Here is a 25,295-nt window from a genome sequence, read left to right as displayed (position 1 = left end):
GGAGCTTTCAGAACTCTCTCCTTATCCTTGTATTCAGTGGTGATAATATATGATGGGTGGGAAGTGGACTTGGCCCAATGGATAGGGCGTCTGCCTATCACATGGGAGGTCAGCGGTTCAAACCCCTGGGCCTCCTTGACCTATGTGGAGCTGCCACATGCGCAGTGCTGATGTGCACAAGGAGTGCCGTGCCACGTGAGGGTGTTCCCCCTCTGCATAGGGGAGCCCCACGCGCAAAGAGTGAGCACACCACTGTAAGGAGAGCCGCCCAGTGTGAAAGAAAGTGCAGCCTGCCCAAGTATGGCGCCGCACACATGGAGAGCTGACACAACAGGATGACACAGGATGATGCAACAAAAAGAAACACAGATTCCCCGTGCTGCTGATGAAGATAGAAGCGGTCACAGAAGAACACACAGCGAATGGACACAGAGAGCAGACAACTGGGGGCGGGGAGGGGAAGTGGAGCAAAATAAATCTTAACAACAACAAAAAATATATGTATATATGACGAGTGTATTTTTCTTTGTGTTTCTCTTGTTTGGTGTGGGCTTCATAGTTGTGTATTTTTCTAAGTTTGGGAAGTTTCTCTGTCATTATTTCTTTGACTATTCCTTCTGTCCCTTTCTCTCTTCTTCTGGGACTCCTGTAATGTGTATATTGGTACAGTTGATGGTGTCCCTAAGTTGTCTTAAGGTGTTTGTGCTTTTTGTAACTTATTTTTCTTTCTGCTCCTCTGCCTAACTCATTTCAGTCGTCTTGCCTTCAGGTTTGCTGATTCTTCTGCCGGTTGCAGCCTGCTGTTGAAACCCTTGTGGGAGTTTCTCATTTCAGTAATTGTGGTCTTCAGCTGTAGTAGTTGTGTCTGATTCCTTTTTAAAATTTTTGTCTATTTATTAAGATTCTCATATTGCTTATTCACTGTTTTTCTAATATCTTTAGTTCTTTTTCTGTATTTTCTTTTATCCTCTTGAGCATTTTGAAGGCCATTTTTAAAAATTCTTTTTTCTGGAATGTCCACATTCTGATGTTCTTCGTTGTTGTTTTCTGAATTTTTATCTTCTTCCTTTGCTTGGGCAATCATTTCCTGTTTTTTTGTTGTGTTCTCTTTTCTTGCACACTGTGTGTTTTAATATTTTAGTATATTAACTTTGGATGTATTCCCTGAGATGTCTGTTCCTTGATTTTTCAGCCAGCTGGTGGTAGTACAGAAATTTTCTTGAGTTTCAGCCTTTCTATCAGGAAGGGTCTGCCCAAGGTGAATGCAGTGTGCAGGAACCTCACTGTCTTTTCTAGGCCTGTGTATTTTCCTGGGCTTGTGATTGTTAGTTTGTTTGGATTTCCCGTTTATGGGAGTTTGAATAACCCTCTTTTTCCCAGGAGACAGACCTCCTTCCCTCAGGAAGCCTTTGCTCTACGCTCTCAGCCTCTATAGTTTCTTTCCTTTTCTCAGAATGCTTTCTCCTGGATGGCAAATTTGGGGTATGTGTGTGGGGATGGAGTAGGGTGTGTGTGCTTGTGGGGTGGCATGCTGAAGAAGGATTTCCCACATCAGTCCTTCCCAGCCATAACAGGGCCAAGGATCCATCAAAGGAGTGGTTTTAGTGTGTCCTTGGAAGGGGATAAGGAAGGGTACAAGGAACTTCTCTCACAGCTCCCCAACGGTGAGTTTTCTTGACTGCCCAGCAAATGCAGCCCTTGAACTTGTCTACCTCAGCCCTGAGGGAGCGTGTTGTCTTTAAGTCTCCCCTGCCACCACTTTTGTCCGGCTGGGTTAGAACAAAGACCATCCTCAGAGCCAGGCACCCCCCACTGTGTGAAATTGCTAATCCAAAGCCATGATCAGCAACTGGCCATGTCTACTCCTTGTCTTTGGGAAGAGGACTTTTATATCCCTTTCTTTTACCAGCGAGCTATCCAGGAGCTAGATCCCAGGGTGGCTTGCCATGAGTGGGATATGGGTGTGGGTAACCACCATGTTGAGAGAGCAACTTATTGGTCTTTATTGTAATTTATCAGCCTCTCCTTCTGCTCTTTCCTGGATTCTGTCCAGTATTCTACTGGCCCACAGAGTTTCAAAATAGTTATTTTGGACTGTTTTGGACAGTTCTTGACCTGCTTTAATCATTCTTCCAGTGGAAGGTCTGCATCCTGGAGCTAACTGCTGTGCCCTCTTCCTACAATCTGTTCTGTTCAGTTTTGATTAGAAGTTTTACAAAGTTAATTCTCAGTATTAGTACGTTATTAATAAGTGTTGGCTTTGCTTACTATTATTACTACTACTACTACAAATATATATGATCTTTTTCTGTGACATAAAAACGATTCATAAAAGTAGTTTTTATGATGAGGATGTGTGGTTTTTCTCTTGGTTTTTGGTTTAGGAGCTTTGGCCTAAGAACTTTTCTTCATGCTCAGATTTATTTCACTTTCTTTAGTAGTGTTGTTCTGTTTATATTGCTGTGTATTTGTATACTTTGAGTTGGAAATTGCAGCTGCTGGGGAGAAGGGGAGGGATACAAAAGAATATTATGGAAGAATATGATGATTAATGTTACTGTTCTCTTTCCTTTTTTGCTTTTTCAGTTTGAGCAGAAAACTGGTGCAGTTTTTGATGAAATTATAGAGAACTGTAAGTACCATTTAAGAAAAAGGAATGTCTTTAGATAGATAATAAATATGTCTAGCTATCGCATTTAACTATTGCAGTATTTAATTATGGCTGATTTATAGGATGGTCCAATTTGATTTAATCTAGATCTCATCACACTCTGTCAATATTTTCAATGGGTTAATCTGAATTGTAAGGGTCTTTTCTTACTTAGACTTAATTCTTGCAGTTACTAATATGTTAAAATATAGTCACACTTTGTAGATATGTGAATCATGATAGAATATCGTTCTTTATTAAGTTTCTACATTGTTTATAGAATCTCTTAATTTTCTCTTTAGATTTTTTCTGTTACATTATTTTTCTTAAAAATACTTGTTTCTTTTGATTATAAAAGTAATACATTCAGTTTTACAATACAGAAATTAAGAGTAGAAAATAATAATCTTTATTACTATTCTCCAAAGAGAATCAGTTTTAAAAGTTTAATATATGTCTTTCCAGACTTTTTTCTCTGAATGTGTGTGTATATGTATATGTGCACACACATACAAACATATACATATTCACACGCACACACACAATGGGTAGGTAATTTACTTATGTTTGTGAGGATCATCTGAATACTATAAACTCCTTTTTTCACTGTACTGCATAGCTGTCTTTCTGTGTCAGTAGACGTAGACCTATTGCATTCTTTTTATGGCTACTCAGTATTTTATTCTATGGCTGTATTATAATTTACCAACTTCCTCTTCTTTACATGTTTAAATTATTTTCAGTTTTCCACTATTGCAAACAGTATTGAATATGCAGTTCTAGACACATGTATACTTGTTGAAGTGTTTCTGTAGGACAAATTCTAATTGCAGAATTTATGAATTGTCAAAAGATGTTTGTGTGTTCATGAAGGATACATTTTATCAAATAGAATTTTTGTGTCACAGGGAATGTGCATCTTTTTTTTTTTTAACATTACGTCAGTAGGATCTGTGATTATCTTTCTCTTTAGAAATCAGTTTGGTAACATTTTTGCATGATATTATTTTTACACTATAGTCTGACTTTCTGTAATTTGATATTGATTTTTGGTGGATCTAGTTATTGAATGTCTTTTTTGTTGTAAGCAACAAAAATAGGCTCTAGCTAGCTTACCTAAAAGACACTTTTCAGAAGTGTATTGCAGTATTTCATAGGATTTAAGGAGGTAAAGAGTGCGTTTCCCTTGGGAACTAGGCAAAAGGAGATCAGTGACTTGATCAGTAGACTGCTGCCAGAAAGTGATTATGCTCCAGTGACTTTTAATCTTTCTGTATATCCATTTAAATTTTCAGCTTCCTAAGAGAAAGATTTTGATTGGGCCAGATTGTATATGGCTTTTTCATCTTTGGTCAAGGAAGCAGGCTCACATAGTAAAACAGAGCTGTTAGAAGGTATCCCTCTGCCACTATATCTCACCCTTACTAAATTTATGAATACCTGCTTCTGGACATGCCTTTCCTTAACACTGTGTACTGATAATAGAAGTAAATCAAATAGCTTTCTAATGAAAGTTTTTAAACTGATGTTCCATTTGTTAAAGATGTTACAGTAGCAACAATCTTAAAGTGATAACTAGAATTTTAAAGTGGTAACCAAGTTACTGTACTTGGGGCCCTACAGGCTACTTTTGGGTTTTATGTTGCTGGTATGTGGTGCTTTTCTATTGTACTTTAACCCCTCAAAGGTTTTACATGTAGGAGGGTTTATACCTAAAGTTGGGTGCAAGTGGTACAATAAAAGTTACCCTTTATCTGCCCTTTCTGGTAGTTTATTATTAAGGAGATGTTGAAAGCTCTGGAGGCAAAGAAGTAACTAGCTTAAATGGGAGACTGGCTTCTGTCTTGGAGGGGGATTTAGGAACATTGATACCTATCCAGGAGTGCTAAGGGCAGACTGTTACATAAATGATATTTATGGAAGTCTCTGTCTGATTCCATAGATGGTCATTGGAGGCCTACCCCTTTGACTTGGGGTCCAGAAAAAAAAGATATTTACTCTATTTATCAGGCAACTGCCTTAAAATGTCTAGTATAATACTAGACTTACCATGTACGCATTGCTCAAGAACACAAGGACCTGGGGCTTCAAATGTACGTTTTGTAGGTCAAATTCAGACCTCCTGGGTTATACCCTTTCTGAGACTTTCAGCAAAATATGTAATCTAATCATTGGCACACATACTGGTTAGAACCTAACCCCATCAGTGAGGAATTTGGGAAATTTGATCTAAACATAGAAAAGCCAGGTAGACTTAAAAAGATATAGTGTCTTCAATAAAAAGAATTAACAAGGGGAAAAAAAAGGCTTCAACAGTTCATTCAGTCAAAAGAGAAGATAGGGTTGTCCAGCTTTTAGTTTATCATTTATCAGAATTTGTGCAGCAGATTTTTCAAGACACATGGCGAAAGGGAAAGCAATATATTGTGGATTATCTTAATTCACATTCCTACCATTTCTGGTTAGCTGCTAACTGATTTAGTTGCTTCCTTAAGTCAGGGATTTTTATTTATTAAATGACTCTGAGATAACCAACTGATGATTCACTTATGGTTACTTTTCTTATTAATAGAATAAGACCATTGAACATTAGAGACTTGAGTACTTCAAGAGAGAAAAAAGAGCGTTGTTGAGTTGTTCATGAAGTACAGTTATTTGGGCTCAAAAATTATTCATATTATTTTGATTACTTGCAATGAGCCGGTTTATTTGCTAAAATCTTCACATGCATAATCTTTAAAAAATATGATAATAATTTTATTACATTCAGCTATTTAAAACAGAAACTAGGTAGAAATTAGTTTCTCTTACTACAGAATCCCACATGATAAGATGGGCCTTCTGGCTTTTTGCATCACATTCATAACACATGGTTTCCAGTCTCAAGGTTGCTTGGTGTTGGAAGATGGCTTCTGAATCTGAAACTTTCATTTCTTGATTTTAGATGGGCTGATTCTTTGAGGTGGGGGTCGGAGAAGTGCAAAAGGGCACACTTCTCAACAGATTGTCTTTTAATGAACATTTTGGGAAACTGCCTATATGCTTCGATTTACATTTCATTGGCCAACCTGACTTCAAAGAAAGCTGGAAATTGTAGTCTTTTAATTGAGCCCATTGTTGCCAACAATAAAATAAAGGGTCTCTTAATAAGGAAAAGGGGAAGAATTGTTATTAGGTATGCAGCCTCTGTCACAACAACTCTCTTGTAGAAGGTACTGTTACTGCCTCTGTTTTACTAAGAAGGAAATTGAGACTTAAAGATGTCATTTAGCTTTTATGTGTGGCATCAGAATTTGAACATAGGTTTATCTAATTACAAAGTACTTTTAAATCTTTCGGTACCTATTTCTGAACTGCTTCCTTGTTCACTGGAATCACAGGTTTTGCAGAATAAGAATTATTTGATAAAAGTAAAGAAAATAATTTCTAAAGTATCTCAAATACTTTAGTGAGTATTAATTATGACTCAAGTTTTTGTAACTGCTGTTGGAGGGTCGGTCTCAGTTTGTGTCTGAATTATAAGACATCTTCTTTAACAGTGGAGCTCAGTTTTGAAAAGATTTGATAAATCGAATACTTCTTTTTTTTTTTTAACCCAGAACTACTTAAACATTTTTGTTTACATGGTCTATTGCTGATTATTGTTAACATTGTAAAGAAGCTTCTTCTTCATAAAAATGTTAAAAACAAAGCCTAAAATCTTCTTGAGGGATATAAACATGGGGACAGAATTGAAGTGTGCCATAACTAAAAAGAATTCATAGTTCTCAAGAATCGCTTAGTTCATTAAATAAAGAAATAGTTCTTATTTAATACAATCGATAGTATTGACTTTTGGTTTGTCTCTGGATTCTTTATTGCTAAAATGTCTGTATTTTGCCAGACAACGTACATCTATATTTCAACATGATTATCAATAAAATTGAGTTTTGGCAGGAAAGACTTGACATTGGAAGAAGTAAATAAATTGTATGTTTTAAAATGATTTTTGCGTGCATATATATATATATACATATATATATATTTTTTTTTTTTTTGAAGTACCAGGGGCTGGGGATTGAACCTGGGACCTCATATGTGAGAAGCTGGTGCTCAACCACTGAGCCACATCAGCTCCCCTTAAACTGTATATGATTTTCAGTTTGGGATGATCTGTAATATAAGGCTGATGAAGAGTTATATTATATCATAAATGTTTGAATATAAGGTGATTCCATACATAGGGTTCTCCGCCATTTTCCCAATAAAAAGATATAAAAAATAAAATTTTTGCCATCTAGAATACATGTATTTTTAGACATGTGGATAAAACGTCAAATGTATTTTGCATTTATTAATTAAATTATATACATAATTGAACTTCATCATTACTAGTGTGACTTTTTAAAAATCAGCTTAAAAACATTAAAAAACAACAACAACAAAACCCCACATAGCTTTCCAGAGCCTTCTTTCTGTATTATTAAAGATCGTATTTTGGATCTGCGTATTCTCAGATTAGTGATATTTGCTGCTTAATAAACCACCCCAAACTTAGTGGAATAAAACAATAATTTTATTATGCTCATGAATTCTCTGGCTCAGGTATTTAGAAATGATAAACTGAGGATTTCTCTATTCCATAAAGTCTTGGGTCTTGGATGGTAAGATTTGAAGGCTGGGGTGACCCAATGACTGGGAGTTAGAATAGTCTCAACAATCATTCATTTATGTCTGGTACCTGGGTTATGGGGACTCAAAGCCTGAGTACCTGTAAATGATCTCTCCATTTCCTTGCCTTCCTGATAGAATGGTGGCCTTAAGGTAGTCAGGCTTTTTGTGATTCAGGGCTCCAAGCAGAAGAGTAATGTAGTGAATAAGACATAAGTTGCATTATCTTTTCTAACCTAGACTGCAAGTACAGAGCATCACTATAATCACATCGTTTTGGCTATGAGCAAGTCACAAGCCTGCCCAAATTCAGAAGAGGATGCAAACCCTACTTCTTTGTAGAGCCCTAGTATAGAAAAACATGTGGGATAGGAGACACTGTTGCAGCCATTGCTGGAAAATAGTCTGCTGCCACACTTTATAATCCTATCATAGGATATTTTTATTTTAAACCATAAGATAGCTTTTAAATTTTTTTCAATTCGTCCTATAGGTCTATATTTGGATCTTCTCAGCATTAGCCACTTTCTGTAATAAATACAAACTGTCTGAAACTTACCATTTATGAATTTTTAAAAGCAACCTTTCAGCTTTTCTTTGGCTTGGCCTCTCCTTCCCATATTTCTGTCCCTCCCTCATAACCCATGTCAGTAGCTGTTATAAATTGCTTTCCATGTTCTTTTCCAATGCTCATAATATCATTATGTGTGCAAACATATTCAGTTATACAAAAGTAAGGGTTTTTGAGCTTTTGTATAGTGAAAATGGGATATTATACCTATTTATATCCATCTCATTTCTTTCACTCAAGAGTTCTTCCCCTCCACTTCAACTGGGATCGCTCTCTCAAAATTTTCCATGACCTGGATGTACAGTAAGGTATTTTCTACTTTGCTTTTAGGCCTTCACTTAGTTTTTGTTTTTGTTTTTTGCCACAATAAGCAGTGACACATTACAATCCATTAATGTTAAATTTTAGTGGTTTTATATCTGTGGATAGATTCCAAGAATGAGAATTGGGAGATAAATATGCTTATGTAGTATTCAAGTTTGATAGATGTTGTTAGATTGCTTTCTAGAAAAGCTTTAGCACCTTACGTTTCCCCAACAATGTATAAGAACATCCCTCACCCATGATCAGTATATGTTACAGTGCTTCTTAATGTTTGCCAGTCTGATGGATGTAAAATATCATGAGTTAACTTTAATTTGCGTTTTTTAAACTCCTTTTGAATTTAAGCAGCTTTTAATAAGTTTAACATTTGGACTAGTTCCTCTGTATTATGCAGTCATAAATATATGTTGAAAGAATGAATATTTTCTTGCCCATTTTTTAGGTTTTTTTGTGTGTATGTGTGCCAAAGTTGTAAACTTGTTTTATAGTAATGGCTTTTAAGGTGAGTCACTTTAAGCATGGTAATGCATACATGTGAAAAAAAATTCAGGTGTATATTTTTAAAGATAGGGAGTCACTGTATTTATTCAGTATGTTAAGATTTTAGAATGTATGACCTAAAGCCCTTTTTGGTAATTAGGAGAGGGGGTTGGGTACTGATTTTCCACATCTTATTTCCTTTTGCTTTTGTCATTTTTTTCTTACTAAACAAATGGGGTTTTTCAGTTTGTTTTAAGATTTATTTTTATTTATTTTTATTTATTTCTCCCCCTCCCCCCCATTGTCTGCTCTCTGTGTCCATTTGCTGTGTGTTGTTCTGTGACCACTTCTGTCCTTGCCAGCAGCACTGGGAATCTATGTTAATTTTTGTTGCGTCATCTTGTTGTGTCAGCTCTCCATGTGTGCTGCACCATTCTTGGGCAGGCTGCACTTTCTTTTGCACTGGGTGGCTTTCCTTACAGGATGCACACCTTGCGCGTGGGGCTCCCCTATGCAGAGGGGCAGGCACCCCTGCATGGCACGGCACTCCTTGCGCGCATCAGCACTGTGCACGGGCCAGCTCCACACGGGTCAAGGAGGCCCAGGGTTTGAACCGCTGACCTCCCATGTGGTAGGCAGACGCCCTATCCATTGAGCCAAGTCTGCTTCCCAACAAATGTTTTTAACATTTGAAAATTTTAGTATTAGTCTTTTATAACATCTGGCTTTTTAATTTTGGTTAAGAGGTTTTCCTCTCTCTTTGAGTTTTGCTGCCCTAGAATTTCTTAGAATGCTAGAAAAGTGTTTTCATTAAGTTTTTTTTTTTAAAGATTTATTTTCTATTTCTCTACAGCCCCCCCCCCCCCAGTTGTCTGCGCTCTGTGTCCGTTTGCTGTGTGTTCTTCTGTGACCGCTTCTATCCTTACCAGCGGCACCGGAAATCTGTGTTTCTTTTTGTTGTGTCATCTTGTTGTGTCAGCTCTCTGTGTGTGTGGCACCATTCTTGGGCAGGCTGCACTTTCTTTCATGCTGGGCAGCTCTCCTTATGGGGCGCACTCCTTGCGTGCGGGACTCCACTACGGCGGGGACACCCCTGGTGGCACGGCACTCCTTGCACACATCAGCAGTGCACATGGGCCAGCGCCACACAGGTCAAGGAGGCCCGGGGTTTGAACTGCGGATGTCCCATGTGGTAGGTGGACGCCCTATCCGTCGGGCCAAGTCTGGTTCCCTCATTAAGTATTAAATAAACACACGAGTATAATATGCATTATAAAGGTATAAATACATAAAAATATATAAAAACAAAAAACATGGCTTTACTACCTAGCTTAAAAGAAGAATACATTATCATACCTTTGCCAGTTCCCCAGTCCCATTTTGTTCTGTCTCTAAATAGGTATCTTTTATTCTGAATTTTGTGTTATTTCCTTGCCTTTATAGTTTCACAAAATTTACAATTGATCTATATTTTGTTTGGTTTTGCTTGATTTTGGACTTCATATTATTTTTATTTTTATTTTTGATGAAATACACCCTTTTATTTTTTTTTTTAAGACTTATTTATTACTCTCCCCTTCCACCCCGCCCCACTTGTCTGTTCTCTGTGTCTATTTGCTGGGTCGTGTTCTTTGTCCGCTTCTGTTGTCAGAGGCAAGGGAACCTGTGTTTCTTTTTGTTGCGTCATCTTGTGTCAGCTCTCCGTGTGTGCGGAGCCCTTCCTGGGCAGGCTGCACTTTTTTTCGTGCTGGGTGGCTCTCCCTATGGGGTGCACTCCTTGCGCGTGGGGCTCCCCTAGGTGGGGGGCACCGCTGCGTGGCACGGCACTCCTTGCGCGCATCAGCACTGCGCGTGGGCCAGCTCCACACGGGTCAAGGAGGCCTGGGGTTTGAACTGCAGACCTCCCATGTGGTAGACGGACGCCCTAACCTCTGGGCCAAGTCCACTTCCCTCATATTATTTTTAAATCAGTGTTTTTGTTTGACCACTTGCTTTTCTTCTCCTATTATATATTCCTGAGATTTGACCATTTTGATGCATGTAGCTTTTGTTCATTTATCACCAATGTATAGTAATTCATTATATAAATAATATCACACTTTTAAAATCAATTCTACCGTTCATAGACTCATGATGTTTCCAATTTATGTTGTTGCAAATCTGTCCTCTTTTCAACATTCTTGTATATGCTTCCTGTTACATATAAGAATGTATCATGTATAGAATTGAATGTAAAATCTATTTCTTATGGTGGGTCTCTGTCAAAAGCAAGTTAAAAAAGAAAGAAAGAAAAAGAAAGCATTGGGGATCCCATGAGGGGTAGAACATAGAACATGCTGCTCTTTCTCCAGTAAAAGAAGGTAAAGTATCTGTCATGGCCCATGACAGCTCTCAGATTATAGTAGACCATCTAATGAAGGGACATGAGTGAAGACCCTGAACCACCTATAGCCAACATTTCAACTGGTGGGCTTCTCTTGGTTTAGACATAGGACACACACGTACCCCTCCTCCCCACAAAACAAAGATGATCATCTTAAGTTGTAGAATCAAATGTATTAGATTTAAGAATAAGACAAATGTGATTTACCTATAATAATAAAAAATATGTCCAAGGGGTGGACTTTTTCTCTTGTTAGGGGAGCATCAGATAGCGCCTGCATATTTATTTATAGAGCTTGCCCTTTGTCATGATTCTTTTGAATCTTATTTTATATCAGTGGGCACAGCTTAAAGTATTACTTCTCTGGAACCCATTTTAATTTTCTCCAACCAGTTCGGTCAACTCACTTTTTTTTTTTTTTTTTTTTAAGGCAAGTTAAAAATCTAGGATTGCTCTAGGGTTGGGATCAAGGAACTTTTTTCTACAAAGAGCCAGACAGTAAAATATTTTAAACTTTAGAAGTCATACTATCTTTGTCTATGACCACTCAGCTCTGTCTTTATAGCATGAAAGCAGCCATAGTCAATACAAATATAAATTTATAGACTCTGAAATTTGGGAATTTAATATAGTTTTCAGCTGTTAGGAAATATTCTTTTATTTTCTGTTTTCATTTTTAAAATGTAAAAACCTGTGCTTGAGGGCTGTACCAAAACAGCAAATGGCATTTCTAGATTTGGCCTGCAGAAAGTTGACATACCCCTGTTTTAATATATATGTGGGAAGATGAGTGCTCAGGCCTAGGGTGTGTACATTCTCAACCTTACTAGAAAAGCAAAAGTTACTTTTCTAAGTAGTTTCATCCATTTACACTTTTGCTGCCAGTTAGAGTTGTGGTCACCTGTTACCTGGCCAACATTGGAAATTATTAGAATTTTAAACTTTGTTAATATATAATAGGTTTAACATGGAATTTTAAAATTTTAATTTGGATTTCTTTGATTAATAGTTCATTTAAACATTTTTCTATACTTATTGGCCATTTCTGATTCCTTTTTGTAAATGCCTGTTTAAAGTCTTTTGCCCACTTTACTGTTATTCTTCACTTCCTTACTGACTTGTAGGATTTCTCTAAATACTCTGAACAATAAACTTGTCAGTTATAGATACTGCAAATAACTTCTCCTAATTCATGACTTGTCTTCATGTCTTCATAATATCTTTCCATAAGCAGAAGTTAATTTTAATGTTCTTGAATGATAATATACTTATCAGTCTTTTCCTTTATGGCTTGAGCTCCATCTTATTTAGTGAGGTCTTTCCAGAAAGACCTCTGGTATTATTTCCTAAAATGTTTATATTGTTTTGCCTTTCACACGTAGCTCTTGGATTATCCTACAATTAAAATTTTATATGGTGTCAGTTAGGGACTGATTTCATTTCCTTTCATAAGGCAAACAAATTTATTGAATATTACCTCCTTTTCCCAGTGATATGCAAAGCTACTCTAAAATGTATGTCTGTGGGCTTACTTCCCCATTCTACTTATGTTCCATTGGACTATTTGTTTATTCCTGTGTCCGTACCATGCAGTTTAAGTTAATTTAGCTGTGTAAAAGTCTTAATCTAATGGGACACATTCCTGAAAATTGTTTTTCAGGAATGTTTTTCCTATACTTGTCCCTTTGATCTTACATATTCATTTTATAATGGTCTCGCCAGGTTCCTAACAAAACAAAATCAAGTAACCATAAAAACTTGTTGGGAATTTGATCATAATTGTCTTGAGTCAGTTGATCACCTGGGAAAGAATTGCCATATTAATGTGAATTTTCCTGTTAAGGGACTTGGTATGTCTTTTCATTTACTAAAATCTTTAAAAGCTTTCGAAAAGATTTTATAATCTTTTCGAAAAGGTTATTTTGAAGACTTCTAATTTTATATTTTAGCATTTAATTTGAAATTTTTTATGCATCTAGGGTAATTTTGGTATCCACTTTTCTTTTCAGATGGGTGATCTATTGAACTACCATATTAAATCATTTTTCATTGCTGATCTGAATTGAATTAGCTCCATTGAGATGTATCTAAGTTCTAATATATGTTGCTATCTATTTCTGGAATTTCTGTTCCATTCTATTAATATATGTATTTCTACTCTGGTGTCATATTAATTTTATTACTTTTACTTTGGGGTACAGACATTTGCCTTTCACTGTCTCACTTTCATTCTTTTTTTGTAAAATTTAAATTTTTAAACTTTTCTTTACGCTATCCTCCACTAAATTTTAGCATGATTTTATACAGTTTCCAAAAATGTTCTGTTGGAATTCTAATTGAAAATATATAGATTTATATATTACTTTTGGGAAGAATCTACTTTTTACATATTGATTTTCTATGCAAAAACAGGAAGTATCTTATCATATAGGTCTTGTTTTATGCCATTCACTAAAATTTTATAGTTGTCTTCAAATAATATGTCTTGTGTTTTTCTTGTATAATTTATTCTTAAATATTTTATTTGTAACCTTTGAGAATGAAGTATTTTTCCATTTCTAGATTCTTATTGCATGAGTAGTTTACTGGGAAAAAGAAATTTAATAAAACATAAAACTGTATCAACAAGAAGGATTTTATTTTTCCTGATAAATGCTCAAATTTTATATAATTTTATTGTTTTTGCTAAAACTTATTAGGACCTCACTAAATAATAATCAGTTCCTCGTTCCTTTTAAGGTAGTTCTGATATTTTATCAATTAGGGCTACTTGTTGATTCTCTCAAACAGAGTTAGGGTTTATTAATTTTTTTATTACCCATTTTACCTTGAGCAATTAATACAGAATATTACTATTTACATATTGCTGGATTTGATTTGCTAATATTTTTTTAAAGGATTTTCTGACAAAGTGTGTGTAAGATTGGAGTTACAGCTTCATTAAGTGTTTTATAGAATTCACCAGTGAAACCACCAAGGCCTGGAGATTTCTTTGTATAAAGGTTTTAAATTATGAATTCAATTCCTTTAAATATGTATAGAGGTATTTATATTTTATATTTTATCTTGTGTCCATTTTGGTTAGCTGTATTTTTCAAGTAATTTGTCCATTTCATCTTCATGGTCCCCTTGTTTTTTGAATTGTAGCTATTTTCCTTAGTAGATAGTGGCATCTCATTGTGATTTTAATTTGCATTTCCGTGATGCCTAATAACGTTGACTGTCTTTTCAGTATGTCTGTTAGTCATTCCTAAATGTTCTCTTGTGAAGTGTCTCCTTTACCCAATTTTTAGTTTGGTTGTTTGCCTTTGTATTTTGAAGCTGAAAGGGTTTTTAAAAATATATCCTATATACAGTTTTTTTTCATACAGATCAGTAGATAGACAAGGTAGATGGAGATGTCTCTGTCTTCATCTATCAAGTTTTTAATTTTGAAGAAATCTCATTTTATTATATCTATTTATGATCTGTGCCTGCCTATCCCAAGTTCATGAAGATTTGCTGGGGAAGCAAGAGTTTTATTGAATTGTATTGGATCTATAAAGCAATTTGCGAAGAACTGGTATCTTAATAAAAAATGCCTACCAGTCCAAAAATATGTCTTTCAATTTATTTAGGTAATTAATTTCTCTTAGCAGTGTTTCCAGTTTTCATAGTATAGATCTTGTACATATTTTGTTATCCATAGATATTTCATGTTTTTTATGGTATTGTAATGGAACTTTTTAAACATCTAGTTTATTTTGTTGAGGTACAATTTACGGATAATAACAATTAGGATATTTTAAATTGTTTTAAATATAATCTTTAAGTTTGAAATAATTACTTGCAAAGTCAGTTCTGTAAGTCCTCCAACTTTGTTCTTTTTAAAAATTGTTTTGGCTAGTCAACACCTTTGTATTTATATATACATTTTAGAATTGGTGTGTGAATTTTTACAAAATAGCTTGCTGGGACTTTGATTAAGATTTGCATTCAGTTTGTAGATTAATTTGAGAAGAATTGACATCTTAAAAATTTGAGTCTTCAGAACTTATCAAATTAAACATAAAAAGAGAAAAAGCACTTAAAAACAATAATAAGATGTTGTTAGCTTTAAAGAAAACCCTTTTCTCCATACCCTTTTTAATTTTTAGTTATCTCTCTTATTTTTTGGTAATCTCTTGGTCAAAAAGTGTCATGTCATTGTTAGAATAAAATTTCATTTCTTCATGAAAAAAAAAATAGGCTTCTTATCTAGGAGCATGGTATCTTTCTCAATTTATTCATATCTTTGGATCAGTAAGCCATGTTTGGTAGTTCTCAGTGTACCAGTCTTGTACGTATTTTGGTAAATTTAGTATTCTATTTTTAAAAATTCTTTTATAAATAGTTTTTTTAAAAATTTGATTTTCCAGTAGATTGCTACCAGTATGTAGAAATACCATTTATTTTTATGTATTGATCTTGTATCCTACAGTGTTGCTAAACTCACTTCCTTTTTTTTTTTAGATTTATTTCTCTCCCCGCCCTCCCCCCAAACCCCGGTTGTCTGTTCTCTGTGTCTCTTTGCTGTGTCTTGTTTCTTTGTCCGCCTCTGTTGTTGTCAGTGGCATGGGAATTTGTGTCTCTTTTTGTTGCGTCATCTTGTTGTGTCAGCTCTCCGTGTATGCGACGCCATTCCTGGGCAGGCTGCACTTTCTTATGCACTGGGCGGCTCTCCTTACGGGGTGCATTCCTTGCGCATGCCGGCTCCCCTACGCGGAGAGGGGGACACCCCTGCATGGCACGGTACTCTTTGCACGCACCAGCACTGTGCATGGGCCAGCTCCACACATGTCAAGGAAGCCCGGGGTTTCAACTGCGGACCTCCCATGTGGTAGACAGACGCCCTAACCATTGGGTCAAGTCCACTTCCCCAGTCCATTCATCTTTTGATGAATGTTTGGGTTGCTTTCACCTTTGAGTTATTGTAAATAATGCTGTGGTGAACATTGGTGTACAAGTATGTCTGATTTCCTGCTTTCAGTGCTTTTAGGTATATACCTAAGAGTGGAATTGCTGGGTCATATTGTAAATCTGTGTTTAACTTTCTCAGGAACTGCCTGTTTTCCATTGCATCTGTACTCCCATGAGCAATACACAAATGTTCCAGTTTCTCCACATCCTCACCACCATTTATTATATATATATATTTTTAAGGCATCCTAGTGGATGTGATATGCTTTCAGAGCACTGTAATTATCACTGAACTTTCAAAAAAGTGAAGTCTATTGTCTTTATTTTTGTTGTCCTCATGGTGAAGAACAAATGGCTGTATGTTTTATAAGCTGTTTCATAGTGAACTTTAAAATCATAAGATTGTTTCAGCCTTTAATAGTGCACAAGTAGACTGGAAACTGGTAAAATCAAATTTATTTCCTATCAGGGATGTCTCATTTGTCAACATTTCTTAATCTTTTACTCAGTTATAGAATCAGTCAAATCGTACTGAATATTCCATCGGTTTCAAACTTTTTTTTTTTAACTTGGAAACAGTTATTTGAAATATATTTTACGTTGAGGTGTGTGTGTGCGCACAAAAGTTTCATGTAGTGTTACTAATTATAACTCTGGGTAATGTGTTTTGGTTTCTCTTTTAGCCTACCTTAAAAAGATCCTAGTGATGGCCCACTGGTGGGGTGCTGATTGCAATTTCAAAGAAGACTGGATTGTTGAACTCTAGCTACTGTCCTGTTTCCATGAAAAATTTTCTGTTGGTAACAGGCCTATGACTAGCTAAGATTCTTTTTTAGTTTAAGGTTATAAATAGGAATTACTAGATACTGTTGCTTTTCTTTTTATTACTGAAAGTTGTACCCTGATGAAAGTCAGGATCTGTCACTAAGAGAGAAGGCTAGAATGGCTGTTGAAAAGCATCTAGTAGTTTTAAATGCAGTCACACAAATTCAGCTACTGATAAATTGTGTAATTACCAAAAGTAGTTGTGTTTGTTCCCAAACCTGTTTAGTCTGATAGGATTTATCATTCTAATTATGTAATTTAATTGTGCCAATTTTAAACTAATAAAATGTTACTGTGAAAAGTGAGCTATTGTTTTGTGACTAAGTTGAATACTTTAGAAAGACTTAATAGCCAAGTCAGTTAAAACATGGATGGAGGACTTTGGAGAAAATGACGTTGAAGTAGGCAGGCAGGCCCAATTCTCTCACAAAAACAATGGAGAAAGAGTGAAAAGCTGTCCAAGGGACCTGCTTTGGGGATTAGCAGACCAGGACAGTGCTGTGCAACCCCCAGGAAGGTGAGGGAGAGATGAAGAACCTGAAATAACAACCATGAGTTACCAAACCCCCACAGCAGCTGGGAACAGAACCCAGCCCCCACCATCAAAGCACACAGTGTGGATAAAACCCATGGCACACTGCAGCCAGCCCCTGAGAGGGAATAGATTTCTTCCTCTCAGGGACGACAGGGTACAGTGAAGGGTGGAGAGTGATTTCTCTGCAGTGAATTTGACCAACAGAGTCCACTTTGAATCTAGGCTCTGGTAAGACCAGAAGCATGGGTAAGTGGGATTGAAAGAGACACTTCTGTGAAAAGGTTCACTGATAAGTACCATCTGCTGTTGGGCCAGGAAACTGCAAGGAGAAAAAGTGCTTTTAGGTCTCTCTTAACCCAATCCCTTGGAAGAAAATCTGCACCCCATTAGTGAATCCCAGCCTGGTTTTAATCACTTAAGCTGTTCAATTTTAAAGACTTAGAATAAGTTGAACCAAAAATCAAAGAGCCATAAAAAACCCACTAGGTAAGAGAGAGAAATCGACCATCAGAGTAAATTCATGAGTATATTCAGAAGCCTAGATACCAGCAAAAAAATTATAAGCCATACTAAGAAACAGGAGGAGATGGCACAGCCAAAGGAACAAACCACATATTCTGATGAGATACAGGATTTAAGACAACTAATTGATGATAATCACATACATCTCTTAAATCGGTTCAAGGAATAGAAGGAAAATATGACTAAAGATGCAAAGGGTATTAAGAAGACACTGGGTGCTCTTCCACAGGAGGCCTACACATTGCCCTTGCTGCTGCCACCATGTCTGTAGTGAACCCCGAGAAATTCCTGAACATTTTGTGCATACTCAACACCAACATCGATGGGCGGCAGAAAATAGCCCTTGCCATCACTGCCATTAAGGGCGTGGGGCGAAGGTACGCTTATGTGGTGTGCTTCTGGGACCTTTGTGTCTGAGGCCAGCACACCAAGACCATTGGCCACCATCATTACACTCTGGGTGTGTCCAAGATGAAATAAGTTTTGTCTGTTAATAAAATAGTTTGTACAAAAAAAAGACACTGGGTGGGCATAAAGAACAATTTGAAAGTCTGGAAAGAAAAGTATAGAGCTTTTGGGAATGAAAGACACAATGGATGAAATTAAAAATACATTAGAGGTACATAACAGCAGATTTGAATTGATCAAAGACAGAAATAATGATACTCCGTGCAAAACATCTGAACTTGAAAAGACAGGAGAACAGAAAGAGAAAAGAATGGAAAAATGGAACAGGTTCTCAGGGAACTGAAGGACCATGTGAAATATACAAACATGTGTGTTGTCCTTGTCCCAGAAGGAGAAGAGAAGGGAAAAGGGGCAGAAAGAATATTTGAGGAAATAATGACCGAAAACTTCCAAATCTTTATGAAAGACGTATTGATATCCAAGATGAATAGTGAACCCCTAACAGAGTAAAACTGAGTAAATCTACTCTGAGACACTTTCTATTCAGGATGACAAATACCGGGGATTGTGGGGGGGGGGGGGTAGGATTCTGAAAGCAGCAGGAGGAAAGGCAAAGCATCCCATACAAAGGAACTTCAGTTAGATTAAGTGCTGACCTCTTATCAGAAGCCATAGATAGAGGTGTGGAGAAAGTGGTATGGTGTATTTAAGGTACTGAAAGAGAAAAACTGCCAGCCAAGAATTCTGTATCCTGCAAAACTGTCCTTCAAAAATGAGGATGAATAATTTATATTTACATTTCATATAAATGAAACCATACAATATGTAGTACTCTGTATCTGGTCTCCTTCATGTAGTATAATGGGTTTTTTTTGGTCTGATACTAACAGTGTGTAGTATTAAATTTGTTCAGCTTCAAGGAAAAGTGGTCTTACATATGCACTTCTACCCATATTCATATTTCACATAATATATTTAGCTTATAATTGGGCATTCATACAGTAGTTTTCCTTTTGTGTCTAGCTTGCTTCACTCAACATAATATCCTCCAGGTTCATCCATGTTGTTATGTGTTTCATGGCTTCATTTCCTTTTACTACTGCGTAGTATTCCATCGTGTGTATATGCCACAGTTTGTTTATCCATTCATCAAGTTGATAGACACCTGGGTTGTTTCCAACTTTTGGCTTTCGTGAATAACGCTACTGTGAACATCAGTGTGCAGATATCTGTTCATGTCACCGCTCTAACTTCTTTTGAGTATATACCTAGCAATGGTATTGCCACGTCCTTTGGTCTATATTCAACTTTGTTATGAACTGCCAAATAGTCCTCCACAGTGGCTGTGCCATTCTACATTCCCACCAACAGTGAATAAGTGTACCTATTTCTCCACACCCTGTCCAGCATTTACAATTAATAAAGATGAAAGATTAGTTTTTAGGAAGGAATGCTAAAGGGTTTGGAGTCTTTCTTTTTGGAGTAATGAAATTGTTCCAGAATTTTTAGGATGATGAATATACAACATTGTGATTATACCAAAAGCCAGTGATTATATGCTTTGGATAGAATAGCCAGAAACAGCAGCTATGTACAGTAGGGGAAGCATAGAGAGATTGAGAGGTGAGGAATTTTCTTGTTTCTTTGTTTTTTTGTTTATTATTATTAATACTGAAATAATGAAAATGCTCTAATAATGATTGAAGTGATAAATGTACAAGTATGTATTTATAGCAGATACCATTGATTGTACACCTTGGAGGAATTGTATGCTTTATTAAAATGTATCAATAAAATTGATTAAAAAAACAACAACTGAGGGTGAGTTTAAAGTCTTTAATGATAAAGTATGTTACCAAAAGTCCAGAACTACAAGAGATAGTAAAGGGAGTGCTTCAGCCTGAAAGGAAAAAACAAGGGTGAGAGACTTAGAGAAGAATATAGAAATGAAGATTATTAGGAATGGTAAATTCAAGGGTAAAAGGATAATACAGTGGTACCTCCGTACTCGTTAGTTGGTTCTGGGAGGGGTAGTGAGTACCAAACAAATTTTTCCCATTAGGAATAATGTAAATAAATTCAATGTATTCCCAAACTGAAGACAATGCACAATTTTAAAGCAATATGTAAAAAGATAGGGTTGTATATCATTACTTACATGAGAAATAAACCTAAAAATTAATAAATACTTAGATTAAATAAGATAAAAACTTCCCTTTATCTGTACTGAGAAGACTCCATGGCCTAATAAGATGGTAAAAGGAGAGTGGTGAGGAAGAGATGTTACATGGAGTGTGGCTGTTACATGGAGAGTCCCCCTCCAATAGAACATTGGGTACTTGCACTTTAGGTATTCTCTTTTCTGCCTTTTTTCAACTTGCACCACAGGCTCTGACACACTCTTTGTCACATTCACTAAAAACTTACCCAGTGAGAACTGCTTCTGTCTTCAGAATTCCTCAAAAGTGTGAAATGTTTGGTCATTCAATGAATTCACATTTCTGCTTGTCAGACCTTAGTCCGAATGGTACTTCTCTGCAAAATTCTGAACTTGTGCCTGCTTTGCACACATTTCTTTTATCAAGAACTGGGGACTTCTCCATTATCTCCTCCTCAACTGAAAAAGTCTCTTCAGCCACTTCTTGTTGCTGCTCCTCTGCAACTCCTCAGCACTGAGCTCTTCATCATGTTCTTCCACTAACTCCTCAACAACAGCAGCATCGACCTCCAGACCCATGGATTGGCCCAAAGATGCAATATCCTGTACAACTGTACCCTCTGTACCTGCAGGCTTGGGGTCTACCTCAAACCCTTTGAAATCTCTCTGAGTTAGAGCTTCTTCTGGCCACAAATTCTTCCATGCTAAATTTATTGTTTCATCAGCAGCCTTTTTATTAGCACTTGCTGCCTGGCCATGCCCCATGACATTATGGATGCTGGTCCTCTTTTTAAAATGATCAGATCAGCTGTGGCTGACCTTAAAAACTTCAGCCCTCTCATCACTCAGTTCCAGTTTGTTTTTCAAAAGATTGACACGTAACCCTTGGGCTTTTTCACATATCATGACTTCTGATACACTATCATCTCCTAACTGCTTCTCATTTGCCCAAATTAATAATGGCTTTTCAAATTCCTTGAATATTTGGGAATGCTACTTTGCTACTGCTTTAGATCCTTTTGCAACATCAGCCTTTTTTATTGCTTCTTTATTCTTAATGATGGTGGAGGACATTTTCTAGGCATACCGTATTCCCAAGCAAGATCAGTAATATGGACACTGCTCTCATAATTTCCTATTATTTCTTTTTTGCTCAGTGGTGGTGCAAAGTAATTTTCTTTTCTGGTCGGTGCTATTACTGCTCATTTTCTTAGGACCTCTGATGAGGGGGGAAACACTGCAAAAATACACAAAATGACCATAGAAGCTAAGAGAAGACTGCAGTGGGATGTGTACAGAGCAAGAACTACTGTGTGACTAATACATGACCTTTTGTTTCGCCTGGAAAGAGTAACGAGTCATGAGTCAACCAACATTAACACTTGCTAGCTTGTCAGTCAAGTACCAAACAAACAACAAGTACTAGGACAAAATTTTCATGTCAAAATGCACTGAGGGGAAGTGCACTTGGCCCGGTGGTTAGGGCGTCCGTCTACCACATGGGAGGTGCGAGGTTCAAACCCTGGGCCTCCTTGACCCGTGTGGAGCTGGCCCATGCGCAGTGCTGATGCGTGCAAGGAGTGCCATGCTACGTAGGGACGTCCCCACATAGAGGAACCCCACTGCGCAAGGAGTGCACCCCGTAAGGAGAGCCTCCCAGCATGAAAGAAACTGCAGCCTGCCTAAGAATGGTGCCGCCCACACGGAGAGCTGACACAACAAGATGACACAACCAAAAAAAAACACAGATTCCTGTGCCGCTGACAACAACAGGAGTGGACAAAGAAGACGCAGCAAATAGACACAGAGAACAGACAACCAGGGTGGGGGTGGAGGGGAGAGAAATAAATAAATCTTAAAAAAAAATGCACTGAGTACCAAATTCGACGAGTTTCAAAGTAGTTGAGTACCAAGGTATGACTGTAGTAAAATAGGATAATGGAAAGCCAAAGGATCAGATGGATGAAGAATTTAATGCCTTTACAGTAGTAGCATTGAATATTAATGTCCTGAACTCTCCAATCATAGACTGATAGATTGGATAAAATAATATGAGCCATCCATATGGTGTCTACAAGAGACTTGCCTCAGATGTAGGGACACAACTAGGTTGAAAGTGAAAGGTTGGAAAAAGATAATTCCGTGCAAAGAGTAACCAAAAGAGGGCTGGAATAGCGATATCACTATTGGACAAAATAGATTTTATATGCAAAACTGTTATAAGGGATGAGGGAGGTCATTATATATTAATAAAAGGGACAATTCACCAAGAAAAAGTAATAGTAAAAATTTATGCACTTAACCTGGGTGCCCCAAGATAACATGAGGCACAGACTGACAAAACTGAAGGGAGAAATAGACATGGCTACAATAATATTTGAAGACTTCAGTACACCACTCTCAGTATTGGATATGTTATCTGAGCAGAGGATAAAGAAAGAAACAGTATGAATAATAGGATAAATGAACTAGGCCTAGCAGATATTCATAGAGCATTACACCTCAAAACAGCAGGAAATACAGTCTTCTCAAGTGCTCATGGATCCTTCTCCAGGATAGACCATATGTTGGGTCACAAGACAGGTCTCAATAAATTTAAAAAGATTGAATTTATACAAAAAACTTTCTCTGGTCATAATGGAATAAAGTTGGAAATCAATAATGAGTGGAAAAAGGGAATATTCATAAATATATGGAGATTAAACAACCCACTCTTAAATAATCAGTGGTTCAAAGAAGAAATTGTGAAAGAATTCAGTGAATGTATTAAGATGAATGAAAATGGGAATACAACATACCAAAACCTATGACACACAGCAAACATAATGCTGAGGGAAATTGATAGCCCTCAGTGCTTACATTGAAAAAAGAAGAAAGAGCTAAAATTGATGACCTAACCACAACCTGGAGGAGCTAGAGAAAGAAGAACATACTAATCCCAAACCAAGCTAAAGGTGGGGGGGGGGGGGGGGGGAAGATCAGAGCAGAAATAAATGAAATTGAGAACAACAACAACAACAAAAATAGAATCAACAAAACCAAAAGTTGGTTCTTTGAGCAGGTCAGCAAAATCGACAAACCCTTAGCCAGACTGGCCAAAAAAAAAAAAGTGAAAATAAATAAAATAAAATAAAAAATGAGTGGGGGAGGATATTACCACAGACCCCACAGAAGTAAGAGAGATCATAAGAGGATACTATGAACAACAGTATTCCAAAAAACTAGACAATGTAGACAAAATTAACAAACACCTAGTATATTATTAGTCAGCCAAAGGGATGCTGATGCAAAATACCAGAAATTGGTTGGTTTTTATAAAGGATACTTATTTGGGGAAGAAGCTTACAGTTACGAGGCCATAAAGCATAAGTTACTTCCCGCACCAAAGTCTTTGCCATGTGTTGGAGCAAAATGGCTGCCAGCATCTGCCAGGGTTCAGGCTTCCTGGGTTACTCTCTTTCCAGGGCTTGCTTCTCTTTCCTCACAACCAAGCTTCTCTGTTGCTTACTTCCCAGGGCTCCAGCTCAAGACTCCAGCATCGAAACTACTACCCTGTCCTTTTCCATGTCTTTTATCTGTGAGACCCCTACCACCAAAGGGTGGGGACTCAACACTCTACTGAGGTGGCCCAATCAAAACCCTAATCATAATTTAATCACGCCCAGGTACAGACCAGTTTACAAACATAATTCAATATCTATTTTTGGAATTCATGAACCATATCAAACTGCTACACCTAGAAACACAACCTGCAACGACCCTAGCAGAAATAGAAGAGGTAAACAAACCAGTCACAAGTAAAGAAATCAAACCAGTCATCAAAAACCTCCCAAAGATGAGAAGCCTGGGACCAGATGGCTTCACAGGTGAATTGTACCAGTCATTCAAAGACGGATGTGACTCAAGCGATTGAGCTCCCGTCTACCATATAGGAGGTTCAGGGTTCAGTTCCTGGTGTCTCCTGGTGAAGGCACAGCGAGCTGCTCCAAGCAGAGAGCTGTTCCACGTGGAGTGCTGATTCACACACATACTTGCCCACAGAGGGGTGCTGACCCACACAGAGAGCTGGTACAGCAAGATACACAACAAAAAGAGACACAGGAGAGACAGTAAGAGACACAGCAGATCAGGTAGCTGAGTGTGGCACAAGAGATGGAACATCTCTCTCCCACTCTGGAAGATTCCAGGATCGGTTCCAGTGCTGCCTAAAGACAAGCAGACACAGAAGAACACACAGAGAATGGACACAGAAAGCAGAGAGCAAGTACAAAACAATGAGGGGGGTAGAAATAAAGAAATCTTTAAAAACAAAACAAAACAAATCTAATACAATCTTGCTCAGGCGTCTCCAAAAATATGAACAGGAAAGAACACTGCCAAACTCATTTTATGAAGCCAACAATACCCTAGTACCAAAACCAACTGAGGATACAATGAAAGAAGAAAATTACAGACCAATATTCCTAGTGAATATAGATGCAGAAATCCTCAAAAAATACTTGAAAACCGAATCCAAAAGGAAATTAAAAGAATTATGCATACAACTCAAAAATAAAAAAACAAAATGGAGATACAGATGTGGCTCAAACAGTTGGACTCCTGTTTACCATAGAGGAGGTCCAGGGTTCAATGCCCAAGGCCTCCTGGTGAAGGCAGGCTGGCCTGTGTGGTGAGCTGGCCCATGCGGGAGTGCTGCCCCATGCAGGAATGCCTCCCTGTGCAGGAGTGCTGGGTGACACAGAAAGCTGGCACAGCAAGATGGTGAAACGAGACACAGGATGGAAAGTAAGAGATGTAGCATAACGGGGCTGAGGTGGTACAAGAGAATGACCACCTCTCTCCCACTCTGGA

General features: G+C 37.2%; 2 protein-coding genes across 5 annotated transcripts in view; one reads left to right on the top strand and one right to left on the bottom strand.

Moving 5' to 3' along the window:
• Positions 1–25,295, bottom strand: part of KIAA0319L (KIAA0319 like) — a 249,023-nt gene that overhangs the window by 21,551 nt on the left and 202,177 nt on the right. The window lies entirely within an intron of this gene.
• ZMYM4 (zinc finger MYM-type containing 4) overlaps positions 1–25,295 on the top strand; it is a 199,677-nt gene that overhangs the window by 91,631 nt on the left and 82,751 nt on the right. For all 4 annotated transcript variants that reach the window (XM_004472218.3, XM_012530540.4, XM_058303901.2 and 1 more), the window contains exon 2: positions 2,587–2,632. In XM_004472218.3, coding sequence (XP_004472275.1) covers positions 2,587–2,632 — 46 coding nt within the window. The remainder of the gene's footprint in view (positions 1–2,586; positions 2,633–25,295) is intronic.

This window comes from Dasypus novemcinctus, chromosome 9 (genome assembly GCF_030445035.2).
Source record: "Dasypus novemcinctus isolate mDasNov1 chromosome 9, mDasNov1.1.hap2, whole genome shotgun sequence".
Classification (NCBI taxonomy): domain Eukaryota; kingdom Metazoa; phylum Chordata; class Mammalia; order Cingulata; family Dasypodidae; genus Dasypus; species Dasypus novemcinctus.
Note: the sequence above shows the minus strand (reverse complement) of the source record. Positions and strands in the feature narration are given on the sequence as shown.